Raw genomic sequence first — 25,687 nt, forward strand, 5'->3', positions numbered from 1 at the left:
TTTGTTACTTTTCTTATACTTGTTGAAGATCCAAGACAAATTCCATCTATTCTATCAAATTTCTTGTTATTAAAAAAAAAAAAGTGTCTGTGAAAAACAGGGTGAAAGTCCAGTTAATCAATCCTGAATTGTCATGAGAAGAAAAAAAATAACAAAAAAAGGAAAAAAATAATCGATTAACCTTACTTTGATACAAAGCTTTTTTTTTTTTTTTTTTTTTTTATGTTTGTATCTTTTTTTTTTCCCCTGGACATTTTTAGTACTTCAAAATATTACTAAATTTCCTTACTGAATTTATCACCAAAAGTTTCCCGATTTTATGATAAACGGTCTTTGTGAGAATCATTTAACAGTTTAACCTTTTCACTTTTGCACTGTGACCAACTAGAAGTGAATGGACAAGATATTCTCAAAGAGAATAAAAAAAACACAGACACGTATGGGTTAAGTTTCAGTAGAGTACACCACCGAATACTGTTATAGAAAGACAACCAAAGGTTTTAAAACATCACATTATCTCTGGTTGCCAATAAGCACAGGCAAAGCATACGAAAATAGTGAAAAGGCATGAGCATTGATGTATCCCAACACTGTGAAGAATTCTGCTTCACAGCTCAGTAGTGGAAAACGAATTTCCTGGTCTGACACGAGGATAGCTGTCAGTACCATATACATTTTTTTGTGTGAAAAATAAATTTTTAGCTTGAAAAGGCTGTTCTGTGTCATTGTAAAAAATAGCTTGTCATATAACCTCATAAGCAAGTAACTGTAAGAAGAGGGAACTACTTTCACAATTAGTTAAAGAAACAGTACTGTAAGACAGAATTGCAGAAGCCAGTGAGCTACTTTCAGCAGAGGAGATACAACCTTGTAAGGAGGAGTTCAGGGTCTAGCATTAAATGAGTCCATTCCCAGAGGGCCCAGAAGTCAGATATGATACACACTCTGAAATCAATTCCCAGCAGTAGTAAATCTAAAAACCATATACAACACCTTTTATTCTCTTTAATTATCCATGTGCAGCTTTCATGGTCCACAGAAGAATGTAGTTTTCCTTCCATCAAAGGAGGCTGGTCTTTCAGTGTAACACGTATGTTCTCAGGGGAAAAGTGTACTTTTATGTCATCCTTAGTGATGTCTTGAGGAATGTGAATTGTTATTGTCACATCATCTTCAGTCTGCTGCCAGTAATAGAGAGGGTCTACAATTGAAAACGTACAGAAAAACGTCAACCAGATTAAAAAATGCTGTCCTGGTTTCCACAGCATGCAATGCTGCTGGGAGCCATGGTTGGGGAAGGGCAGAAATAAGCTTCTAATCTGAACAACTTCCTTAAAATATATTCTGATTATAAAATAGAAAAACTTTTTTTTAAAGCAATCAAGTTCATTTCGAGTCCCTCGGTTGGAAAACATCTTGTATTCATAACTATACTCAAATATGCTGACAGAGTTATCCAATGGGCATTAAATATTACTCTAAAGTTAATTGGGAAACTTATTGTGAAAGATATTACAGAATGGATAGCCAAAATGTATCGTAGAATCATAAAGGTTAGAAAAGACCTCCAGTATCTTCTGGTCCAACCATCACCCTACCACCAATGTCACCCACTAAACCCTGTCCCTGAGCACCACATCTGACTTTTCCTTAAACACCCCCAGGGATGGTAACTCCACCGCCTCCCTGGGCAACCCGTCCCAGTGCCTGACTGCTCTTTCTGAGAAGAAATGTCTTCTCATTTCCAACCTGAACCTCCCCTGGCACAACTTGAGGCCATTCCCTCTAGTCCTATCACTAGTTATCTGCGAGAAGAGGCTGACCCCCAGCTCCCCACAACTTCCTTTCAGGTAGCTGTAGACAGCAATAAGGTTTCCCCTGAGCCTCCTCTTCTCCAGATGTCGTGGTTCCGCTCGAGTGGGCAGCCGAGCTCCACCACAGCCGCTCTCTCACTCCCCCTCCTCAAAGAGGAATGGGGAGAAAATATGTGAAAAGGGCTCAAGGATTGAGATAAGGACGAGAAAATCACGCAATAATTATTGTAACGGGCAAAACAGACTCGGCATAAGGAGACAGTAAGATTTATTGCCTACAACTAACAAGCGAGAGAAGTGAGAAAACAAAGGAAAAAAAAAACAAAAGCACCTTCCCCCCCCATCCACCCTTTTCCACCTCCTCCCCCCGAGCGGCGCAGGGGAACGGGGAATGGGGGTTATGGTCAGTCTACAGCACTTCTTCTCTGCCGCTCCTTCTCGGTCACTCTCGTCCCCTGTGCTGTGGGGTCCCACCCACGGGATGCAGTCCTTGATGAACTGATCCAGCGTGGGCTTCCCACAGGCAGCAGCTCTTCCAGAACTGCTCCAGATATGGGTCCGTACCACGGGGTCCATCCCTCAGGAGAAAACTGCTCCAACCTGGCTCCCCTACGGGCAGCAGCTCCTGCCAGGTCACCTGCTCCTGCGTGGGCTCCTCTCCACGGGCTACAGGTCCGGCCCGGAATCTGCTCCGGCAGGGGTCTTCCACAGGCGGCAGCCTCCGTCGGTGCAGGGTCACCTGCTCCACCGTGGTCTCCTCCACGGGCTGCAGCGTGGAACCCTGCTCCACCGTGGTACTCCATGGGCTGCAGGGGGACATCCTGCTTCACCATGGTCCTCACCACAGGCCGCAGGGGACTTCTGCTCCGGCGCCTGGAGCACCTCTCCCCCTCCTTCTACACTGACCTTGGTGCAAGGCTGTTCTTTCACTCCCTTGACTCTCCCGGCTGCTGTGTGGCGCAGCGTTTTTTCCCTGTCTTAAATATGCTCTCACAGAGGCGCAAAACAACATCGCTTATTGGCTCGGATCTGGAAGACAATGGGGCCCTTCCCAAACATGGGGCAGCTTCTAGATCTTTCTCACAGAAACCACCCCTATGGCTCCCTGCTACCAAAACCTTGCCACGTAAACCCACTACACCAGACTAAACAACCCCAGCTCCCTCAGCCACTCCTCATAGGACTTGTGTCCTTCCCCAGCTTCGTAGCCCTTCTCCAGACATGCTCCAGAACATTCAAATGCACTGAAGCATTAATGATCAGTAACTTGGTTAAAAAGACACCAGGTGCAGTGGTTATGATAAGCTACTCCATACTCTGAAGTATATGCCGTTCAGAAATGTGAACGTTTTCCTCTAATCTACTTTGCTAGAAGTTACACTGACTATTCAACAGAAATGGTTTTAAAACACCAAGTAGTCTTCATCTGCCTCAGAAGACAGAGATGAAATAAAACTGCCTGCCAAGGGGTAATGTTTGACCTTTGCTCCTGGGCCTAGAATCTGCCTCATACCTATCTGTATTATACTGCTAGAAGAACTGTACTTCTATAAGAAATACTTGTACACAGGACGGCAACAAAGCTGGTTAAAGGGCTAGAAGGCATGCACTGTAAGGAGCAGATGAGGACACTAAGATTGTTAAACTTGGAGAAAAGGAGGAGGGTGACCTTATTGCTCCCTATAAGCTTTCTGAGAAGGACAAGCTGGGAGCGAGGTGTTCTTCTTGTGACAGGACATGCAGGAATGGCTCAAATCTGTGACAGGGTAAGTTCAGACTGGACATAAGAAAAAGCTTATTACTGAGACAGTAGTTAGTCCTCTGGATAAGCTTCTGTAGTGGGTTTACATGGAAAGGTTTTGGTAGCAGGGGCTGCAGTTGAGGACTCTGTGAGCAGAGCCCAGCAGCTGCCCTACATCAGAGCAGAGCCAGCTCCAGATGGCTCCAAAGGGACCTGTTGCTGGCCAGAGCTGAGCCAGTGAGTGATGCTGTTTGGGCCTCTGGGAGAGCGGAGTTAAGAAAGGGAAAACCGCTGTGCAGCAGCAGCTGGGAGAGAGAGGAGTGAGAACCAGTCCTGCAGACCCCAAGGTCAGTGCAGCAGGAGGGCAGGAGGTGCTCCAGGCAGGCAGCAGCAGTTCCCCTGCGGCCTGTGCAGGGAGAGGCCCCTGGTGGAGCAGGCTGTCCCCCTGCAGCCCATGGGTCCCACATGGAGCAGATCTCCACGCTGCAGCCCCCCCATGGGTGGAGGAGCCCCCGGTGGAGCAGGTGGATGTGGCCTGGAGGAGGCTGCGGCCCATGGAGAGCCCCCGCAGGAGCAGGCCTCAGACAGGAGCTGCAGCCCGTGGAGATGAGCCCATGCAGGAGCAGGGGGGCTGGGGGGAGCTGCCAGCACCCGTGGGGGACCCGTGCTGGAGCAGTTTGCTCCTGGAGGATGGACCCCATGGGATGGAGCCGTGTGGGAGCAGTGCTTGAAGTGCTGCTGCCTGTGGGCAGCCACTGCAGGCTCAGTTCTGGAAGGACGGCATCCCGTGGGAGGGACCCCATGGGGAGCAGAGGCAGAGAGGGACCGTGAAGGAGAGGTAGAGATGAAGCGTCAGGGTCTGACCGCAGCCCCCATTCCCCTGTCCTGCTCAGTGGGAGGACACAGAAGAGGGTAGATGGGGGGGGGAGCTGTTTTTGTTTTGCTTTTAGTTTTTCAGTAGTCTAGTCTGCTAGTGACAAGCAATAATTTAATTTTAATCTCCATATGCTGAGTCTGTTTTGCCCATGACAATAATTGTTATCTCCCTGTCCACATCTCAACCCTTGAGCCCTTTTCATCATATTTTCTCCCCTCTTTCCTTTGAAGAGGGTGAGTGAGAGAATGGTTGTGGCGGAGTTTGGTTGCCATGCAGGGTAAAACCACCACAGCTTCCTAGAGGATGTTGATGGCCCACGTCTGTCAATTTTTAGGAGGCATTTGGATAATGCTCTTTACTATATGTTCTAGCTTTGCATCGGCCCCAGGGTAGTCTTGACAGTTGGACTTGATCTTTGTATTTCCCTCACAACTGAAGCTAAGTTATTCTACATGGAGAGAATCTAAATCTAAAAAAATCTAAAGGCTATGACAGCATGACTGGGTAGCGCACAGCTGGTCACAGAAAATGTAACCACAGATGTATTCATTTTCTTTTACATGTTACCTTCCTAGTTAGATGGAAAGCAAAGCATGGACAGGCTCATTCTCTGGAACGGTTTGAAAGCTCTCAAGGTGTCATAGTACAAGATTTAGCTGATCATCTCACCAACTGTAACTCTGGAAGGACTCTTACACTGTTGCCTGGTACTGTGAGTTTCCTGTTTGCTACAGGATCAGTCACAGATGCTACAAATACACTTCCCAAGAACTATTATTATATGAGATGCAACGGCCATCAAAATTCTAAATTGTGACACAGACTGTATCTGATATTAAAGTCCTAATTTGTAAGACAACAGAATGAGACCCAAAAATACCTTCGGCCCTTCTTTTCTACACTATCTTCTAGACTACCTTATTAGTTGTCAAGTATGTATGGAGTAGAATCTGAAAGGACAAAGAAAAAGCCAAAATACCAATAAGCAACACAACCACCTTAATGTTTCCTCATGTATTGTTGTAAACTCATATAAAAATTAGAGCATTATTGCCAGCACATCTTGTTTTGCTATTTGGTATCTGCTATGCCTGCAATTTCATATAGCCATGGAACCAAAATTATAGCCCAGGTTAGGCTAATAGATTTCTGCACTGCTGAAAAAATTGTGCTAGTATCATTCAGTTAAGATAGGTTCATTAGCCTCTCTCTCATATTCAGAAGCAAAAATCAAATCTTAAATAACACAATATAGCTACATAAATATACATATTGTGAACTCTGTGACATTTAGGATTAATACTTAGTAGGGGTTCATATACTTCATTTTGCTTTGATCTCCTAGAAGAAAAGTAGAAAAGTATGAGTGTATTTTGATGAAGTTGATTCTTTTTTCCTCTAAACTACTTTCTTACTGGAGTCTTTTACTAGATTTTCATCTTAAAAAAAAAAAAAAAAAAAAAAAAAACCTTTTTTTGTTGTTTGAAAGGCGGGAGTGATTTCCATATCAGAGATACCTTTCTGCTGAACAACTGTTTGGGTGTCATGCTCCATTCTCTCACCTAAATCTAGCTTCTGGATTTGAACACTTCAGCTAGATACCTGCATTTAGGTAACTTAACTGTTGTCTTAACTGTTAGCAAATAATGAGTACAGTTGTTTGCAGAATATTCTTTTTCTTGAGACAAGGAAATTCTTTAAGTGCTTCCTATCCAAAAAGACTTCTCATATAGGTTTATACCCAACACAACTTCCTAGGAAGAAAACAAATACGTTAAAAAAAGCCTATCTGTCTTTACAAAAAAAAAAAAAAAAAAAAAAACAACCTGGAAGGCAGATATTAAAGACAAACATTTACTGCTGGAGTTTCCAAACAGATTCTAAACTGACAAGCTCTTTTCTTTGACAAAACAAAGAGCAGTCTGTCATAACCTGACAGTTAAGTTTTACCTGTCTTTTCATTTGCTGTTTTTGCATCATCATTTTCTACTAACTTTTCTTCTTCTTGTTGTATAGATTTGAATGGTTTGTAGGAAAGAATCATTAGACCATCCCCACTTGGCTCTATTGCTGCATAATGGGGGACTGATTTGCCTTGTAAAACTCTCTTTCTGCAGATTTCATATTGATGATCACCTGTAAAATGAAGAAAAAAAAATCTGAGCAGTACTATTTTTCTACAGCGCAAAATCTCATTCAAGAACCTCATTACACCTAAAAACATTACATAATTCTACTGGTTAAATAACAGTACTATGGATTCAAAGGAAATTTCTCTTTTGTTTTTCAATGATTTTATTACACATATAGATCCTAAAATTAATCTAACATCGCTCTTTTTTCCTTATGATGACTTCTTTGATCACAGCTAGCCTGGCAATTCAGAAAACCACTCTCAGTCTCTGCACAAATAATTCTTCTAAACATTTTTGAGGTGCTAAAAAAAATTGAGTAACAACGAAATAGCTTGTGACAACAATTCATGATGGAAAATGCCTACCTTCCCTGTTGATGACTAGCGTTTTACAAGAGTTGAGGAGGTCCTAATTGTTAACTACTGGCACCAAGGACCACACCATTCCCTACTGTGCTCCCAAACACATGACTAACGATGACTTAAAACACAGGTAAGGCGATACATTCTAGTGTTCTTCCTCCATTTAAATTTACCTGGATTCAGATGCCTAAGTATTTGATTGACTTCTGAATAATAATAGATAGTGCAAGCGGATTTTTAGGAATTAACCAATAACTTCATAAAATTCTCACAGGTGCTAAAATTATCCTCAAGAATTGTTTGATTTTTCACATCTATGCTTCAACTCTTCTTTATAAGAAATTGTTGTACTTGAAAACCAACAACAGCCAAAAAAAAAAAAAAAAAAAAAAAAGGAACTTATTAGCAGAGACGTTAGACAAGACCACATCATGAAGGTAAAAATCATCTATACCACTCCAGTCTAATGTGTTCCTGGTTGACAGGTTGACATCAGTGCTACATTTAGGGAAACATCACAGTCACAGAATACAGAGAATAACAGATAAGGGGACCCAAATTAGATCTGGTTTAACTAGTTATCATACTTGTGCTTGCTAAAAGTTAGTTCAGAAGTGGAATAAAAAACAATAACCAGACTACAATGTAATTCTGGTACTTGGGGGTGTTAATTAAAGCCCCCCTCCCTCCTTTTTTGAGTGTGGGCAGAGGGGTATTAATGGACTAGACATAGCCATTTTAAACAGAAACAGAGTCAGAGACCTATGCATTCAGAAAACCCCAGGCAACAAGGGAGCATCCTTAAACAGATCACCTCAGACTATACAGATGACAAATAGGAGTGCTGTACTGGGAAGGTAATAACTCATACAACATTATGAGAAGTACAACAGATATTTATTAGAAATAGGTATCTTGAACCTTGATTTTACTGGACCAAGCTAAAGGAACTTCATTTCATAATGTCACAAAGTAAAGTTCTTAGTTTGTTTTCTAATCACTTTAGCCACACATGTATAAGTCTACTTCTTCCTATCTTCCAAATATTTGTCATAATTAAGGTCTAAAACTGAGACCTTCATCTGAAAACAAAAGAAAATTACCTATCTGAGTAGAGCTTTTGTGGGAAGGACATATCAGAAACGGAAGAAAAATAAACTTCTAAAACAAAGAATGAAAGCATGACAGCTGTTTTTTTGTTTGTTTGTTTGTTTTCAGTTTTTGTTTGTTTTAGTTCTCCTTAACCACTAGTAACATAAATGTAAAACACTTACCCTCTTTGCTCATCTCTGCAATTGTAACCCATTCCAAGGTAACATGAAATCCACTTCCTTTTGTGTCCAATTCATCTTTTTCTACCCTAAGCAGCAGCACAGCTACTGAATGAGTACCAGATTTTACAAATGAAACACTGTGTGCTACAATAAATGGACTGCCTAGTTCTTCATTAAACACAATCTAGAAGACACAATATTGGCAAAAAGTCAGTCAGTTAAAACCCAGCCTCAGAAAGCAGCGAAAGGCTTCATCGAACATCAGTTAATTTTTGCTTGCCACAAACTGCTTTAACTTTTGAATAGCCCTGAAGCGGTCAGGCAGTTGGACTAGATGATCCCTAAAGGTCCCTTCCAACTGAACTATTCTATTCTGTTCTATTTCTGGCTCTTCCTTCTTTGGCTATCAATAAACTGTTCTGAAATGTTTTTTGTTATTGTTGTTTCTATTACAGAATCACTGAAATGGCCCATTAGACAAAGCACAAAGATCTACAAAAGTGTCTACATCGCAGCTGTTTAGTACTAAAGTAAATAAGCATACAGAACAGGATCCATAAGCACGGCATACCAACTGGGGAAGAAAGTCTCATACAAGATGAAAATGCAGGCATTTCACCAATACCCTCACTGCTCTCCTAAGCAATCCAAGATCCCAAAAATCATCGTGGACCTTGGCACATGCAAACAAGATCCAGTACATTGCTATCAGTGTTTCATCATCAACCAAAGCTGAGAGAGGCGGCTCTCTTCATTTGATTACTATAAGAGATTTACTTCTTATTTGCTAATAGGAATATTCTCTAATAAGAATAAGAAACAGAGAACCTACCATTAAATGAAGTATAATATTCACATTTATTAGGGGTTTAAGTCAGAACTTTCTGACTTTTTATTTATAGGGTTTGGCAAAGTCCATCTATATTTTTATGTGACTAGGCAGGATCACTGTAATCATGAAATAATGTCATACCGAAGGCCTGCATATCTCGAACCTTGAGACATTTAGAAGTAACTACCTACAGCAAGAAGTTTTAATTCTAGAGACTATGTGTTTCAGCTTTTTTTCTTAAAAGGTGCTTATTCAGCATAAATCACAAGAAGCTGAAAAACAAAATAAATCCAAAGAGCAAATAAGAAATAAAACATCCTTTATTTTCTAGAACATTAATACATTAAAATCAAAGTCACAGACACAGAGTGGTTGATGTTGGAAGAGACCTCTAAAGATCATCTAGTCCAACTGCCCTACTCCAGGAGGATCACCTAAACATGCCCAGCCCTCTCAGCCTTTTCTCACAAAAGAGATGCTCCAGTCCTCCGATCATCTTTGCAGCCCTACACTGGACTCACTCCAGGAGCTCCAGGTCTCTCCTGTAATGGGGAGCCCAGACCTGGATACAGCACTGCAGGTAAGATCTCACCAGGGCTGAGTAGAGCGGCAGGATCACCTCCCTTGACCTGCTGGAAATGCTCTCCATAATGCACCCCAAGATCCCACTGGCCTTCTTGGCCACAAGGGCACACTGCTGGCTCATGGTCAGCCTGTTGTCCACCAGGACCCCCATGTTCCCTCTCCGCAGAGCTGCTCTCCAGCAGGTCACCACTCAGCCTGTACTGGTGTTTGGGGTTATTCCTCCCTAGCTGCAGGACCCTGCACTTGCCCTTGTTGAACTTCATGAGATTCCTCTCAGCCCAACTCTCCAGCCTGTCCAGATCTCTCTGAATGACAGCACAGCTTTCTGGTGGATCAGCCACTCCTCCCCATTTTGTGTCACCTGCAGACTTGCTGAGAGTGCGCTGTGTCCCTTCAACCAGGTCACTGATGAGTAAGTTGAACAAGACTGGGCCCAGTATTGACCCCAAGGGACACCACTAGCTAAAGGCTTCCAAACAGACTGTGCCGCTGATCATAGCCCTCTGAGCTCTGCCATTCAGCCAGCCACAGAGAATAAAGGAAAATGAATTTAAGCTGCAGTGGATAAATGAGCATAGGCTCAATCTAGTTGTTACTGAAACCTGATAATGTTTAAGGATTTGTGAGGTTGAGATGTTAAAGTCACTGTAAACCACTGGGTGTTCTAAACACTCAAAAGGTGAATTTAAATGGTGACAGCATAAAAATTTGATGTTTTAGTACAACTCTGATGCAACTTATTTATGGATCAATATTCTCACACTAAGAGAAGACAAACTAATGAGCTCACAGCAGCTGAGGTAGAAAAGTAACAACTACATTCATGGTGTCCAAGCAAGATAACTGATACGAGTATTAGTATTGTAACACCACATTGATGTGGATACAAAAAATGCACCTTATCAAGGCTTCTTAAAATAATCCATTTTGTAAACTATTTCATCATGAGAAACACAAAAACAAACTTCAGTTACAACCAACAATTTAAAGTAAAAAATATTAAGCACCAATATTTGCCAGAGCTAAGTGCACAATGTGAAGTTTTTCTCTACCAGAGATGTGGAAACATTACTGTTTGCACTGTATCTACTCTGCAGGTAACCCACAGGGCTACTTATCAAAGCTTTTTAATGAGCAATTTTGTATAAGTTTTATTCTAGTCTCCATGGACACACTTTTATGATGGGGCAAATTAAATGGTGAATATTTCAAGCAGAATTACATCAGCACAAGCAATTCAGAAGTCTCTTAACTTAAAAACAAAAGCAGCTATTAGCTTGACTGATGGTAATTTTGGACTTAAAAAAATATTTATTATTCCACAGGTCAGTTGAAAAAACAAACAATAAATGATGGTGGGAAAAAAAACTAGGCAGATCCATATGAATTGCAAAGGGGAAATGGTTCTTGGAAGTTCAGCTTGACAAGCACTAAGCCACCCATTTAGAAACACTCACTTTTATTTAGACAGATTCTTTTTCCGTCAAGAAGCTGTTCCCATTCAACCATTTTAATTTTATAAATATTTTGCATATAAAGAAATCAGTAGAATGATTTTTATGCTTGGACACAACCATTTATCAACAGTATAGAGTTCAGATTTAAAGATTAATTTTTAATAATTATAAGAAAGGTAAGAATAAGAATTACTTTGTATATGTAAAATTCATAAAATGTTACTGTACAACAATGTTACCACATTGTTACCATATTGTACCACAATGTTAACAAAGGCAAGTGCAGGGTTCTGCACCTGGGACAGGGCAACCCTGGCTTTACATACAGGCTGGGCGATGAGACGCTGGAGAGCAGCCCCACAGAGAGGGATCTGGGGGTTGTGGTCGACTGCAAGTTGAATGTGAGCCAGCAGTGTGCCCTGGCAGCCAGGAGGACCAACCGTATCCTGGGATGCATCAAGCACGGCATTGCTAGTCAGTCAAGGGAGGTGATTGTCCTGCTCTGCTCTGGTGTGGCCTCACCTCGAGCACTGTGTGAAGTTCTGGGCACCAGAGTACAAAAAGGACATTAAACTGTTGGAGAGTGTCCAGAGGAGGGCGATGAAGTTGGTGAAAGGCCTAGAGGGGAAGACATATGAGGAGCGGCTGAGCGCACTGGGCCTGTTCAGCCTGGAGAAGAGAAGGCTGAGGGGGGGCCTCATCGCAGTCTACAACTTCCTCGCGAGGCGGAGTGGAGAGGCAGGTGACCTATTCTCTGTAAACACCAGTGATAGGACCCACAAGAGTGGTGTTAAGCTGAGGCAGGGGAAGTTTAGGCTGGACATCAGGAAGAGGTTCTTCATCAAGAGGGTGGTTGCACACTGGAACAGACTCCCCAGGGACGGAGTCACTGCACCAAGCCTGTCTGAATTTAAAAAGCAATTGGACTGTGCACTTAGTCACATGGTCTAAACTTTTGGGTAGACCTGTGCAGTGCCAGGAGTTGGACTTGATGTTCCTTATGGGTCCCTTCCAACTCAGGATATTCTATGATTCTTTAAGACTTACCTCCCACTTTTCTGATGCACTGTCTCCACGCTTGCCTGTTTTGATTAAATAGAGTCTTCCTGTTCCATCAGAAAGGGTAACCCACGTGGAAGATGGGAAGTATATAGAGGCACAAAGGCGATTATCACAAGCTGTCAAGTCTGCAGGGAGCCTGAAAACTTCTCTTGGCTTTTGTAGAGAAGTGTCCTGTAAGCAAAGTCATGGATCAAGACTTTAGGAAGTACTTATCAATTCAAGTATTACAGACAAATTAAGAATAACAAATCTCAATGGCAATTCCCCTGTTTGTTGCAGTTGAGCATATTCCGAAATAAGTGGGTAGCAAGAATCACTTCCACATACGTGGAAAAGGTGAGGGAATTTCAGTACAGACTGAGTTTGTTTACTGAAAACAGAAGTGTCTTGTAATTGGTATTTCAGCATTCCATTTTTTTCTTTGATTTTATATCACTAGTTATGTTTTGCATTAAAAAAAGGTTTTCACTTCTTTTCCCCAAGCATTCCTGTATAATCAAACATTTCCCTCAAATAATTCCAGCCCCAATAAAATCCTCAAGACTGTACGTGAAATGAAAACCAGAGAATTGTTCACTTGCACTCACTCCTAATTAAAACAAATTTTACCCCACTCTTACTCAACTGGCACATTTGAGTCGATAAAACATTTCTCAGCTTTCCTAGAGTGGTTAGCTCACTCGGAAAATTAGAGAAGTAATGATTGTGATCAGTTAGAAAAAAAAACTGTATTCACGTCATATTTGCAAATAACTTTTCTATCACATTATGATTACACAGTGCATCAGGATAGATACATTTATTTAGCATACCATGTCAGCGGCACACTGCAACTTTATTTTTTTCTTTTATGCCAATATTGAAAACCTGGGAAGGGAACCAACTACCTACCTATTATGTGCCATACCAAACGCACCTTCTGTTACAGTGTGAGAAAGGGACTAAGAAACAGCAGTGGAAAAACATCAGATTAAAACAGCATCTCGTTACAGACTCTGGAATTTCAGCCACAAAATGTTCTAAGCATCTGCTGTCCCTCTGCCTTCACTTAAGCAATGGGCAGCACACAACAGAGGCAGGGGGGAGATCATGCATGTACATGTCTACTTCTAGCCAAAGAAACCCACTCCTTCTTGTACATGAAATAAGGCACTGAAAAATACAAAGCAACATCTTTAGAATAGTTCTTTGCACTTGTGCATGTATATGTAACACAGAAAGTGCACATTTGCAGTACAAATAAGCCTCATTTTTTAATAATACTGTATTTAAGACAATCTTGAATCCTTCATATTTTTCCAGATGTTATTAAAATCAGATGTGTATTTAGAACATGTTCAAAAGCAGGCAAGATAAATTGGATTTGGGTAAGTACCACTTTAATAAGCAAGAGCAAAAAAGAGCAGATGACAAAGAGAGCCTGCTTGCCTTCTGCGCCTACTTGAATTCATATCAGAGATTACAGTTGCACTACAAGAAGGCACAAGGGCAATTATGAAACCTGCAATGGAAAAGATGCAAATTAGATTTTTAATTACCAGAAGCATTCAGGTTCACTCTCTAGATTCAGTTGTATCACAATACTCCTTCAACTATTCGACTAATTTAGAACACATTCAGGAGGAGAGGATGAAAATTAAAAACAAACAAACAAACAAAAGCTACCCCAAACTAAAACACTAGGAACAAAACCTCTAGGCATCCTCATCTTTTACTCAATTTCTTAAAGGCTTTACTGAAAGGCAGTATTTTCTGCAATAGAGGTGTTCCACTGTAACTAACAAGTTGTATGAGCATTGCGTCTAGGAAAAAGAAACTAAATCACAGACAAAAAGCATCAGCGCTGGAATAGTGATTTACAGGGCTGCACTATGTAACACTACAGAGGACCATGCTTTTGTCAGCCTTCAAGCGAATCATGACAATAAGCTTCAAATAGTCCTGGATGCAATTCTGTTTTTAAAAACTATCAGCTATCAGCCATTTAATTCTCTAAAGCTCACATTAGGTTATCAGCACTAAGGAAGGATGTCAGGACTCAATATATCTGGAAAATTTAAAAAAAATATATATCTTTAAATCACAAAGCCTCCCCTCAGAAGTCAAGAAAGGAAATGCTCTTATAATATTCTTCATTTGCTGTTCAGCAATTTAAATTTAGGAATGTATTAGATTCCCTGCTTCAGAAGTAGGAGGGGATGCTGAGATACTAGTCAGATGTACTCACTGGAATTAGGTTTAAACATCAACAAACAGTTCCTTTAAGAAAGAACTATAAAATACAAGCTAAAAAATTCCCTCTACTCTTCCTGACGCCTCCCCACCCAGGCTCCACTTAAATGAGCATATGCCAGCTCATACAGTCACGCAGTGAAATTGTATGTAGGGTTGTCAGCATGCCTGTAAGATTTAAATTCTGTAAGTTTTATGAAGAAGTCACATTGTTATCAACAATTCCCATAATGTAAAAATAAACAATATTGCATAAAACATAACAAAAAGAAGTGACAAAAATCAGCCCTGAGTTATACTGTGATTCTCCCCCTCTAGTCTGCTCTTGTGAGACCCCACCTGGCGTGCTGCGTTCAGCTCTGGAGCCCCCAGCACAAAAAGTACATGGACCTGTTGGAGTCAGTCCAGAGGAGGCCATGAAGATGAATAAGGGGCTGGAGCACCTCTCCTACAGGCTGAGGGAGCTGGGGCTGTTCAGCCTGGAGAAGAGAAGTCTCCAGGTAGACCTTTTAGTGGCCTTCCAGTGCCTAAAGGGGCCTACAGGAAAGCTGAGGAGGGACTCTTGGTCAGGGGGTATAGTGGTAGGGCGAGGGGAAATTGCTTTAAAATAAAAGAGAGTAGGTTTAGATTAGATGTTAGGAGGAAATTCTTCGCTCAAAGGGTGGTGATGCACTGGCACAGGCTGCCCAGAGAAGCTGTGGATGCCCCATCCCTGCAGGTGCTCAAGGCCAGGCTGGATGGGGCTTTGGGCAACCTGGGCTGGTGGGAGGTGTCCTTGCCCAGGGCAGGGGGGTGGAGCTGGATGGACTTTAAGGTATCCTCCAACCCAAACCATTCCATGATTTAGGAGTGCCATTAGGAGTTACTGTTGCTACAGTATCTCAATTCCATTCTATTGACATAAAAAGTCTCCCTTGGAAGAAGAGCTGACAGTCAAGAAAACAACTCCAAACATTTACCTGCTATAGGAGAAAACTCTGAACTATTTTCCAGCTCAATTCCAGTTTTTAAGTTGTGTGATGTTTGCAAAGTCAGATGCAAAAACAAACAAAAAGCCAACAAAAACAAACAAACCTCCCCAAGCTCACTAATTCTGTCACTGCACTAGCCATTAGGTCTTTAAATCAAAGCATCGATACTGGCTTACTGAGTGACAGTCTTGATAGCTGCAACAGATGAGTGTTAATGCCAAAAATATATTTCTAGCTGAGTTAGGGTAACAACTTTCTCAACTTGGTATAAATAACATCTGAATACTCATTCATCAACTTACAAAATCTGCTCATGTTCCTCACTTTTTTTTTTTCAATTTATGTTTGATTTTGAGCAAGTGACAGTCTTATCTGTACCTCCTGCATTGAGCGATGACATCTTTCTAAACACTTCAGTTGCAGGGATAATTTGTCATCTAAGGGTAAGTGCAACACGCCTCCAAACAAAAACTGAAGTTGCAACAGAAATAGGAATCAGAACTATAAATAATTACTTGTTAAAAAGCCCACACGTTCTTTGGGTAAGAATTTAGCATAAGCATGCTAACACGGTGAATCTTCTGTTACAGAAAATACTGAAATTCAGTTGAATTGTGGCCTTTGCTCACTTGTAAGCTACGCTTGGCTGTAATGAGATTTATGATATACATTTGACTAATATATGGGCAGGCACATTTGTAATGAGAGACCTTGTTGATGTTTCTGAACACAAGTTCCTCTTTATACATATGCAAATACATAGGCTCTGCAAAACAGCACTTCGCTGCATATTAGGACAAAAGACAGTGGCAATTTGACAGTCTGCTATAACTAAAACCTACTGTACTATATTAATAAAATGCCATTTCCTTGAAGACTTCAAGGGACACACCAGTCCAAGGGATTTTTAGCTTCAAGAATATCTATTTAAAGGTATCGCACATATAAATGCAACTTGTTGCCTGTTGTAAAATCCTTTACCCGGGTTTATCTGCTACGAATGAAATGCACAGATGCAGCTCCCTCCTAGTAACGGGATGTGCTGGGTTTATACATGCAGGTGTTGGCAGCAGGTGGGGTGGGCTCTGTGAGAAAAGGCCAGGGGTGCCCCACGTCAGGGACAGCGGGTTCCAGCTGGCTGTGTAACAAACCCCCACAGGACACAGCTGAGCCCATCACTCAGGCTGGTGGCACCTCTGGGAAAACATACTTGGGAAGTAGTAAAAAGGTGTTGCACAGTGACAGAGAGGAGGTGAGAACATTGTGAAACAGCCCTGCAGGTCAGTGAAGAAGGGAGAGGAGGTGCTCCAGGCACCAGAGCACAGATGCCCACACAGCTCGGGGAGGAGACCACGGTGAAGCAGGCTCTCCCCCTGCAGCCCACGAAGCCCATCACCCGATGAGCTTTTCCATCTTACTTTCTTCCCCTGGCCTGCTGAGAAGTGAGAGGGTAGTGCAGTGGGCACATGGCAGCCAGGTGAGGTTAGCCAACCATGGGGAAAAAAGCACAAAAAATGAGATTGTGACAAGGCACTGATCACAGGAGGTTTTCCCTGATAAACTTCTTTCTTTTGGATGTTCTGCTGGGAATCCAGATGATTTCCAAAGATTTGGAAGAAGTCCTCTATTATTTTATCTCAATGAGAGTCTGCCAAACACACAGACTGCTTGTACATTCTCTGAAAAGTGAAGGAGCTATTTTGCAGCTCCAGTTCTCAGCCCACCATACTCTGAAAACCTGTATTTCCCACCAACTCTACAACCACCATCTCAGGATTTCTTTCAGCTTAGCCTTGACCTTGTAATTCTTCCCCTAGGGCCCTGCACAGAACAAGCCACGTTCTCTTAAAAACCAGGCAGTATCGTGGGTTTTCTTTTGTCCCACAGAGTTACACTCAAACTCCTGGGTAGCATGACAATGGATATTTTCCTTTCCAAATGTGAAAATTACATATAGCCAACTACAGCAAGGAAGTAAGCTTAGGTCACGACACAAAGCAAACTGTTCTGTGGAGTCTAGAGAGAACCACATGAACAGACTCCACAAACTTAAACAACACAGCAGTATACCACTACTGTGAATTAACAAGAGGTTAAATATGTTCTCCTCCTCCTAACTGATGTAAAGATACCTTCTATTTCACACTCTCACAATCTATTTAATTTTATGTCAACCAACATGATTCCAAAAGTCAGAATCCAGAAACTGGAAGAGGCTGCCCCACCAACATACATGAATGAAACAGGAACAGCTTTATGAAGGAGGGAAGTACTAATGTGATGCACGCTGTATTTTCTAGAATTATATTAAACCCATAGCAGATCTCAACTGACTTGTTATATAAAATTAGTTTTTTTAAACATAAAAAATCAAACAGCAGCTCTGAATCAATTAGTGCCAGAACACATCTTAGGATGAGAATGGAAGTACCTACACGTTATGACCTTTCTCAACATAAAATGTTAACCAAATAACTGGTGATGAATGAAATATTGTTATTCAAATTAGCTAACAAGTGTCTACAATTATGGACTTTTTACTTTCCTTTCTGCATAGATGATTATTTAAGAAGCTATACTTGGTGAGTCAGAAGGATTGAGTCAAAATCGTCACAAAAACAAACAAAACCCTACTTTCTAATGAAAAACTGTAAGCACACCTTTAACAGGGTACAAGTCATAATCGTCAGAGATACAATCTTACTCTAAATTATACACTCCAAGACATTGTGATAGCTCCAAAGTCACCACCAGTAAGTCTCTTATCCCTTAATAAACAAGTACTACCACTGCACATACCAGAAACCTAGTGTCCATATGTCCCTTCAGAATAAAGAATGTCTTTGCAGTAGAATTAGCATATCTATGCATCAAAATGCCTCAAAAAAATGGAAAACAATTTACAACTGTGTAAGAACATCAATATAACAACAAAGAACTGTCCTGTTTTCCAGACTTGGTCTAGCTTACACTGTTTCATGTTTGCCCAAGGCCACTGGCATCTTTTTGCCTGCAATGAGTGATGCCCAGATCAAGTTATTAGCCTATGCACGCTTTTATTTATAAAGGGAGAAAGAAGCTGTGCAGTTTAGAATTATATCTACAAGGACTGGATTTTCACATTAGCAGACAGACAAACATCCAAAAAAAATAGAGGAGGAACAGCTGGCAACTGGAAAAGCAGCGTCTGCTCTCTTCTTCAGCTTGTCACCATATGTCTGCCTTCCCCATCACGGAGTACGATGCCGTACGACTGCAATACCAACGCAGCGCAATGCTAGTAAAGTACCTTTAATGAAAGATGTCAGAAATTTCACTTAACCCCCTTCATCCTTCCTGGTAAACACCATTCTTGTCTGATCTACCTCTCTATCTGGCATTAGCTTTCCCTCTGATTTTGCATCCAGATTCTCCTTGACAAGTATTTTCTACTTGATTTTTCTACCCCTACCATTTCAAATTCAGTTATTTTAAAAATAAGTTTGTTCTTACCAGAGTCACTGACAAATTCATAACCCTTCCAGACTGATCAACATAGTAGACATTATCCTGGGACCAGGAGTCAAGGTGAAGGTAATTATACATGCCAAAAGCACGCATGTGGTCAAGGGTATATTGATCATCACGGAGTTTCACTTCTGCTACAGCTGTGAAAAAAGAACAACGTTTTAAAATTGAAAATTGAATAATTTAAAGTTCCAATTAAGAATTTAAAAATAATTTGTCCATCCTTAGCCCACAGCCTTGGTTTATTTGAAGAAAAATACATTATGTATAGTTTAAAATTTCACCATAAATTTGGAAAGCAAGCCATCCACACCAAAGGTCACCACAATCACTCACTGTGATAATGGATCAACTACCACCACTAAAGGTGTCCCACACTGCCTATTCCAACACGTGTTGGATCTCTCCAGTTTGTCAATAATCCTCACAACATGGAAATACCCAAGAAACCACCGAGTAAAACTCACTTTTAAGTCTACTTGTAAAGAGGAAAAATCATTCTTGATAAACACATGGTATTACAGTAAAGGAAAACAATCCTGCTCTACTGTAACTCAAAGAAAACAACAAACAACAACAAAAAAAAAACATCCAACTATGTGAATTTTATAATCTCAAATTCTGAACCAAACTACCAACACTTGCAAAGCAAAAGATTAATACAGTACAGAGCAGAATTAGCACATGGTCATTACTGAAACAATATGTTCCTAGCACTTCCACTGAGGTTGAAGAAATCTTCAGAAATCTCCAGGATACCACCATCAAAATTACAGTGTAAGTTTTGTCTGAAGGAGGCTGCAAAGAACAGCTGCTCACTAATAATGATGCCTCCTTGAGGACAGGAATTGTGCTACTTAAAAGCATCCTTGAGCAACATGTTTCCAACTAAAAACCTCCCCTCAGCTACCAGTAATCTCAGCTGGAATTATCTTTGCAAGACTAACCTAGTTTAACCTAGCTGCAGCTCCTTCCTGCTATCCCACGTCTATATGGAGACTGAACAGCTCTGCTCCCAATGTATCCAAGTGCAGAAAATCTTCAAGTTCTAGCAAAGACGTGAGCAAGCGTCTAGCCCATCCTTCCCAAATAGTCTCAGACAGATTGCAACTGCTCAGCCGCCCCCACAGTCAGCCCAGGATCCTCCATTTCCCTGCGGGAAGTCTCTCTCACCCTTCATATGCCAAGAAAAGTCCTTCAGAAAGTTAGGAGATGGGAACTCTGTCAGCCCATGATGAAAAGGCTTCAAATCTCCAGCATGGGAAGAGCACCTCAAGGCTAACAAAGTGAACCCATCCCAATAGTTATTCTAGTTTCTACTTCTCCAGTTTCCACACTTTCTTCTCTTTTCAGCTCAAAAAAAAAAGAGTGAAGTAATTGCCAGTTTCACTTCTGTCTTTACCAGAGCAAGGACCATTCACAACTCCATCCAGCAGTCCTCACCTTACACTTTTTAAACCAAGATTTCTTACACTTTTCGTTAGCATCTATTTAAAGCCTACTGAAGCAGCAGTTATTTTTTTCCATAGGAAACTATGCAACATATCCTGCCTGATTAAAAAAAAAAAAAAATCCAGTCACAGAATAGAAAACGTTTGTAAAATGACGGTACAATTAGTTTCCTAATCACTGCTGATATTTGCAAACCGACAGCATTAATTCCACTCAGCTCACATCATTATTCACATCCACCACACTGGAGAGATTTCAGCACCTCTGCAATTCATAGCTTGCTGTTCTATGAAGCACGGCCCTCCACAAAGAGCTGGAATAGCAAAAAAAAAAAAAAAAAAAAAAAAAAAAAAAAAAAAGGAGCAGGAAGAAAACCTCATAATGGGGAAGATGCTACCCATTCTGATTTCTGCTTTAACTAATTTGAATGTTTCACCATAAATGACACTGTAAAAGAAATTAAAAGGCTGCGTTGTGAAAATGCCTTTTAAAGTCATTTGGACAATCAAGCTTTATCACAGAGATATATTTCCCAGCACGACAAGAGGTGACATGAATATTCTGTAAACAAAGACAAAAACAAACCTAACTCAAGACAATTATTTTCAGCAAAACCAAGTAGTTATCACCTACTTTCTATGTAGATCCATTCCCTGATCTTCTGAAATTACGACTCACACACTGAAGCATGTAAAGCGTTTTCAGCACAGAAAAGCTAAAACTGGCTCATTTTGTAAAGAACTTTACAAAAAGTGTTTCTCCGCTTCTCCCCTCTACCCCCCTAAGCACATTGTTATGGGCATAATTTTAACTAAAATATACACACATGTTGAAAATAGTCCAAATCAAAAGCTTCCTAAACAAATTTATAACTTTCAAAAGAAACTTTGGAACAATGTACCATTGATTAGCTGATTGTGAGGCTATAAGCTTTGCAAAAGCTGAAAGAAGATGAAGTTTTCCAGCTGCAGTTTTGACAAGCCCTGAATAAAGACATCAGTTAAAGGAGATCCAAATCCCTTAAGATGCCTTATGTAATTAATTCTTCATAAATACAAGTCAGAAACTATACAATGTGTGATTTTAAACCAGGAAATCAAGCAAGTGTGTACTGTCCTGTCACATAACGCTTCAAATACAGTTATCAAATGCTCACAGAATGTACCCTGTGTATACATTCCTGTGCCAAGAAGAAATAATTAGAGCAACTATTCTGGCCTTAATTAATTGAAACTCATTCTGTGATCAAGTGAAACCTGCACACAAATGCCATCTGCTATCACATACCACGTGCTCAGGCAGTTTATAGATTTCATACTAGGATGAAGTTACATTCTTTCCTTTCTAGGGCCTTCCAAGTTCAACTTTCCTGATGGTCCTTGGAAAAAATGAGGAGAAAGCCAGCAGAGCAGAGTGCAAAAGTAAAGTACAAGATGAAAAAAAATAAGAATTAAAAAATAAATAAAAATCCAGCAAAATAGAAGCTAATATAAAGGGAAAATAATTATTTCAATTGGATCATCATCTGATTCAGTTACATAGGAAAAAGAGCCTTAAGGAACTGGATCAAGAACATGGACTGATTCAATAGCACCAACCTTTGAGGTCCAATTGCCAAGCAGCAGTTTATGACAGCTATTCCCACAGAATGATACACAGTCTTACTTAAGTTTCTGATAGCCAAATCTGCACTGCTGAAACCCAAGAACATCAATTCAAACTGTCACATCAGTAATGAGAAAGAATGTACAGAATGTATACGTTAAATCTCAGCTTTCAATATTATTATACAACTGCAGTGAGGTGTCACAGTTCAGGCTGGCTTGAAGAAAATTACACCACTCGTCTAGAACTGTATGTTTCCAACACAATGTTTAAAAAAAGTAATTTGACTCAAAATATGTCCAAACTAATTAAGCCAAGATTATCACTAATATCTAATTTACCTAAAAGCAGAAGCACTAACACAAAGCAACTCATAAGAGTCAAAAGCAGCAAGATTTTCCTATCCTAATGAGATCACCTTATAATTATTCCTCTGTACCGCAAAATATCTCCTCTGAATAAAAAACACTATCAAGGATATCAACACTATCATACTTTGTCTGAATACTTGAGTCTTGCATCTGTCATTAAACACCATAAAGCAAATTTGAAAAAACAAAGTGAAGAAAATGTGTGAAATCCACACTGTTCATTGTTGAATACATCACAATGACTTTAAAATACTGGAAAATCTGTAAAATAATTATACTAACATATCGTTTGGGGCATCAAATACTACATACATGCTTCCATGTCATTCTTTGTTTTGCAGTGCCACCCAGTGGAAGCAATTTAGTATTTCATATACACTTCATACCGATGGAAAATATTCATTTATTTTCTAGTATCAGTGATCTTTCAGAGATCTATCAGAGATCTTTCTAACCCATCATCAGTTATTTTTCTTTTAACATTAACAAAACTGTTTTTATTGTTAATGGCAGCATCATTGTGTTGTTGCTGAGTAAAAAGCTTGCTTTGTCTACTGTAGTAAATGTTAATAGTCAGAACACACAAGCTTACTGTTTAACAAGCATACAGCTTGCTGAAAACATGCATGTTTTCATTATAGGTCATTGTCAGGAGGTATTTTCATCAGATCAAATTACTTGCACAGGTATGGAATGTATGTGCTCTACTGCACACTCAAATGAACATAAAAACTGAAGAAGCTGCAAAAACTAGCAAGGCACTTGTCACTTTGGCAACACACCTTCATTTATAAGCTGACTCGTGCCAATTGTGAGAACCATTTCCATTAACAGCAGCTGTACAGCAGAACTCACCTGTACGTTATCTTTTTCTTTCTCAACAAATTAAAGTAAAACATAAGAACAGTCACACATCCCTGAGATCTAAACCTAGATTTCTGATCTACAGTTGTAAAAAGCCCGGGGAAACCATGCCTCGCACTTTCTTCTTCGCACTTTACTTCCCAAACATGACTTTAAAGATGTTCTTTTTTCTACATGTAATTTTTCACTTTTCTAGTATACTACAAAAGGAAACCTCCATAAAAGTTTGAAACCATCAGTTTCCTTGTCTCCATAAGACACAAATGCATTTTGCCTTGTAGCATTGCTAAGGGGCAGGTACTTTCCAGTGAAATTCAGTGAATGGGGAACTACTTTTCACTGAAGCACAGAACTTCTAGTCTAAGCAGACTGCAAGCAGAGCAGTACCTTATTAACACCATTGTTCAAGAATGCAAAAGGCCATTACAAAACTCAGTGCAAGGGTAGCACCTGAATAAAAGTTATGGACACAAACTAGAGAGAATAAGGAGAAAAATACACAAAATTTAGCATGAAGAGTTGGGCATTAAAGGCATACCACTGTGTGACTCATTCCTAGTTGAAACATATTATCAGGGTGAGGTGAAGAAAGACAACAGCCAGTGAAAGTTGAGATGAACTAGACAGAAGGGGTGGCCAGTAAGGAAGACAAAGAACACACTCATCAGAGTATTTAAAGGGGAATGTCTTGTAACGAAATTTCACCATTCTTTTCCACTGTGAGCATATATTTAAGAAATTCACAATTAAATTTCGCTCTCCCATTAGATCCAATGAATAAACCAAGGTTTTACATTTCTTTCAGCTTCAGCTGCACATCTGACCAGCAAATTCATGGCAACCAGAGCCTGACAGTATTCACTGCTAGTCTACCTGCAACTCAGTTTGACACGATGGTCAGATACTGAAAATTGCTGTAGCCACGAGCACAACACTATAAGGTGCCCAGCAACACCACATGCTGCTGGCCACCTGCTCCACGAGTACAAATCTGCATTGATTCCATACAACAAGGTTTTTTCTCATTTGATTGTAAAGGTGGCAGTTAAATTCATAAGACAGATCAACTTAAAAACAGCAAATGTGACATTCTTTTTATGAGCAAAGAAATAAAAAAATACTTCTTTTAATGAGCAAAGAAGGTAATGGTTAATGCTCAAGTTTGTCATAAGACTGCACATATGTCAGCTACAGAAGGGGTAATTCAGTTCTGCTTAAGAACAAGACCTATTTATTGTCACATATTCCAAGTAGCTCCAAAACCTACATGCTCATCTCACTGCCATGAAATTTGGGATGCCACAGAGGCAGAAGTCCAAATCCCTGGTCATTTGAGGCAAGCTGAAGCACCTTCCTGGAAAACAAAGACAAAATTCAGCATCCATTTTCCATTAATCTTCTAGATTCTACTATCACATCTCTGTGCACAATTGTAAATAAAATCATAAATTAGTCATGCTGACAGCATTCTTATTTATTTGACATTTTCTTCAGCTATTATCTTTTATTATTCACTCCCAATTCAAGGAAATAAAAGCAAACTCCCTGTCCCTGTCATACAATGTCAATTTGTGTGTTAATTGATTTGTGAAGTGATTTGAAAAAGCCAGGGCCTACAGGCCATACCTGGTCTTTACAACTCACCCCATTACTTCTGCCCAACATGCAAGCCCAGCTATGGGAAGATGCCCTCAGTATAACACAAATGGAGACCACAGAGAGCAGGAAATACAAAGTCCAGGTACAGACCATCTCTGTAGTATAAGGAAACTGCCTTGAAGTAAGCAGAAAAAAAACAAAAGGGAGAAAGAGCCAGTGCATGGCCCAAGGACAGGCTGAATGAGACAAACAAAACATCTAGAAGACACATACAGAGCCTGGATTGGTTTAGATTTCAGATTACTAATTAAAAGGGGGAAAATAAAAAAAGAAAAAAAGAAAAAAAGAAAATGGGTTTCTATTCTCCAGTAGACTGATAGCTGTACACACACGCAAACACATCAGAATGTAGTAGTAATGATTAATGACAGCAATTTAGTATTAATGATTCAGCAGGACAGCCATATAAGTTGGACTGAAAATAAGTCAGGGTCTTTGTGCTGTGGGAAGCAGATAAAAAAAAGAACACACTGACTTCTATCACACAGGTTACTGCAACTATTATGGAAAACATCTCAATGGAGAGATCCATTAGGAACTCCCATCAGTCACATGTTCTAATCAAATTCTATAATCCTCATCTGTGTAGAGCAGGTATGCAGTAGACTTATCTGAGAACCACACAGCTTGTTTGACCTTTTTACAGACAGAACATCATAGTAAGGATAAAACTATATATACTTATATATGTTTGTATATAAATAAAATGGACAACTTAATTTCTACATGAAACACCTCACTTGTTCAAAAAGAACATTTGTATTTTAGCAAGACAGTCCAAAAATATCTTAAAAACCAGCTTTGCAAAACTTTAATCTCGAAACCAAGACACAGAACTAAGAAGCTGTACTTACATTACATGAGTTCTTGCTACTGCTGATAGAGCT

The 25,687-nt window shown here is 40.2% G+C and overlaps 1 protein-coding gene across 2 annotated transcripts in view; it reads right to left on the minus strand.

Annotated features, from left to right (window-relative positions):
• Window positions 1-25,687, minus strand: part of NUDCD1 (NudC domain containing 1) — a 37,781-nt gene that overhangs the window by 10,615 nt on the left and 1,479 nt on the right. Inside the window, exons 1-6 of one of the 2 annotated variants that reach the window (XM_082752266.1) lie at window positions 24,409-24,496; window positions 18,835-18,989; window positions 12,125-12,310; window positions 8,204-8,387; window positions 6,383-6,568; window positions 994-1,201 (exon numbers count right to left, since the gene is read on the minus strand). In XM_082752266.1, the coding sequence (XP_082608392.1) occupies window positions 994-1,201; window positions 6,383-6,568; window positions 8,204-8,387; window positions 12,125-12,310; window positions 18,835-18,942 (872 nt within the window). In that variant the 5' untranslated portion in view covers window positions 18,943-18,989; window positions 24,409-24,496. Of the gene's footprint in view, window positions 1-993; window positions 1,202-6,382; window positions 6,569-8,203; window positions 8,388-12,124; window positions 12,311-18,834; window positions 18,990-24,408; window positions 24,497-25,687 lie in introns of those variants that run through there. The other variant, XM_082752265.1, reaches the window with a different exon arrangement.

The sequence above is a fragment of the Aythya marila genome, assembly GCF_965140915.1.
Source record: "Aythya marila genome assembly, chromosome: 2".
NCBI classification, from domain to species: Eukaryota; Metazoa; Chordata; class Aves; order Anseriformes; family Anatidae; genus Aythya; species Aythya marila.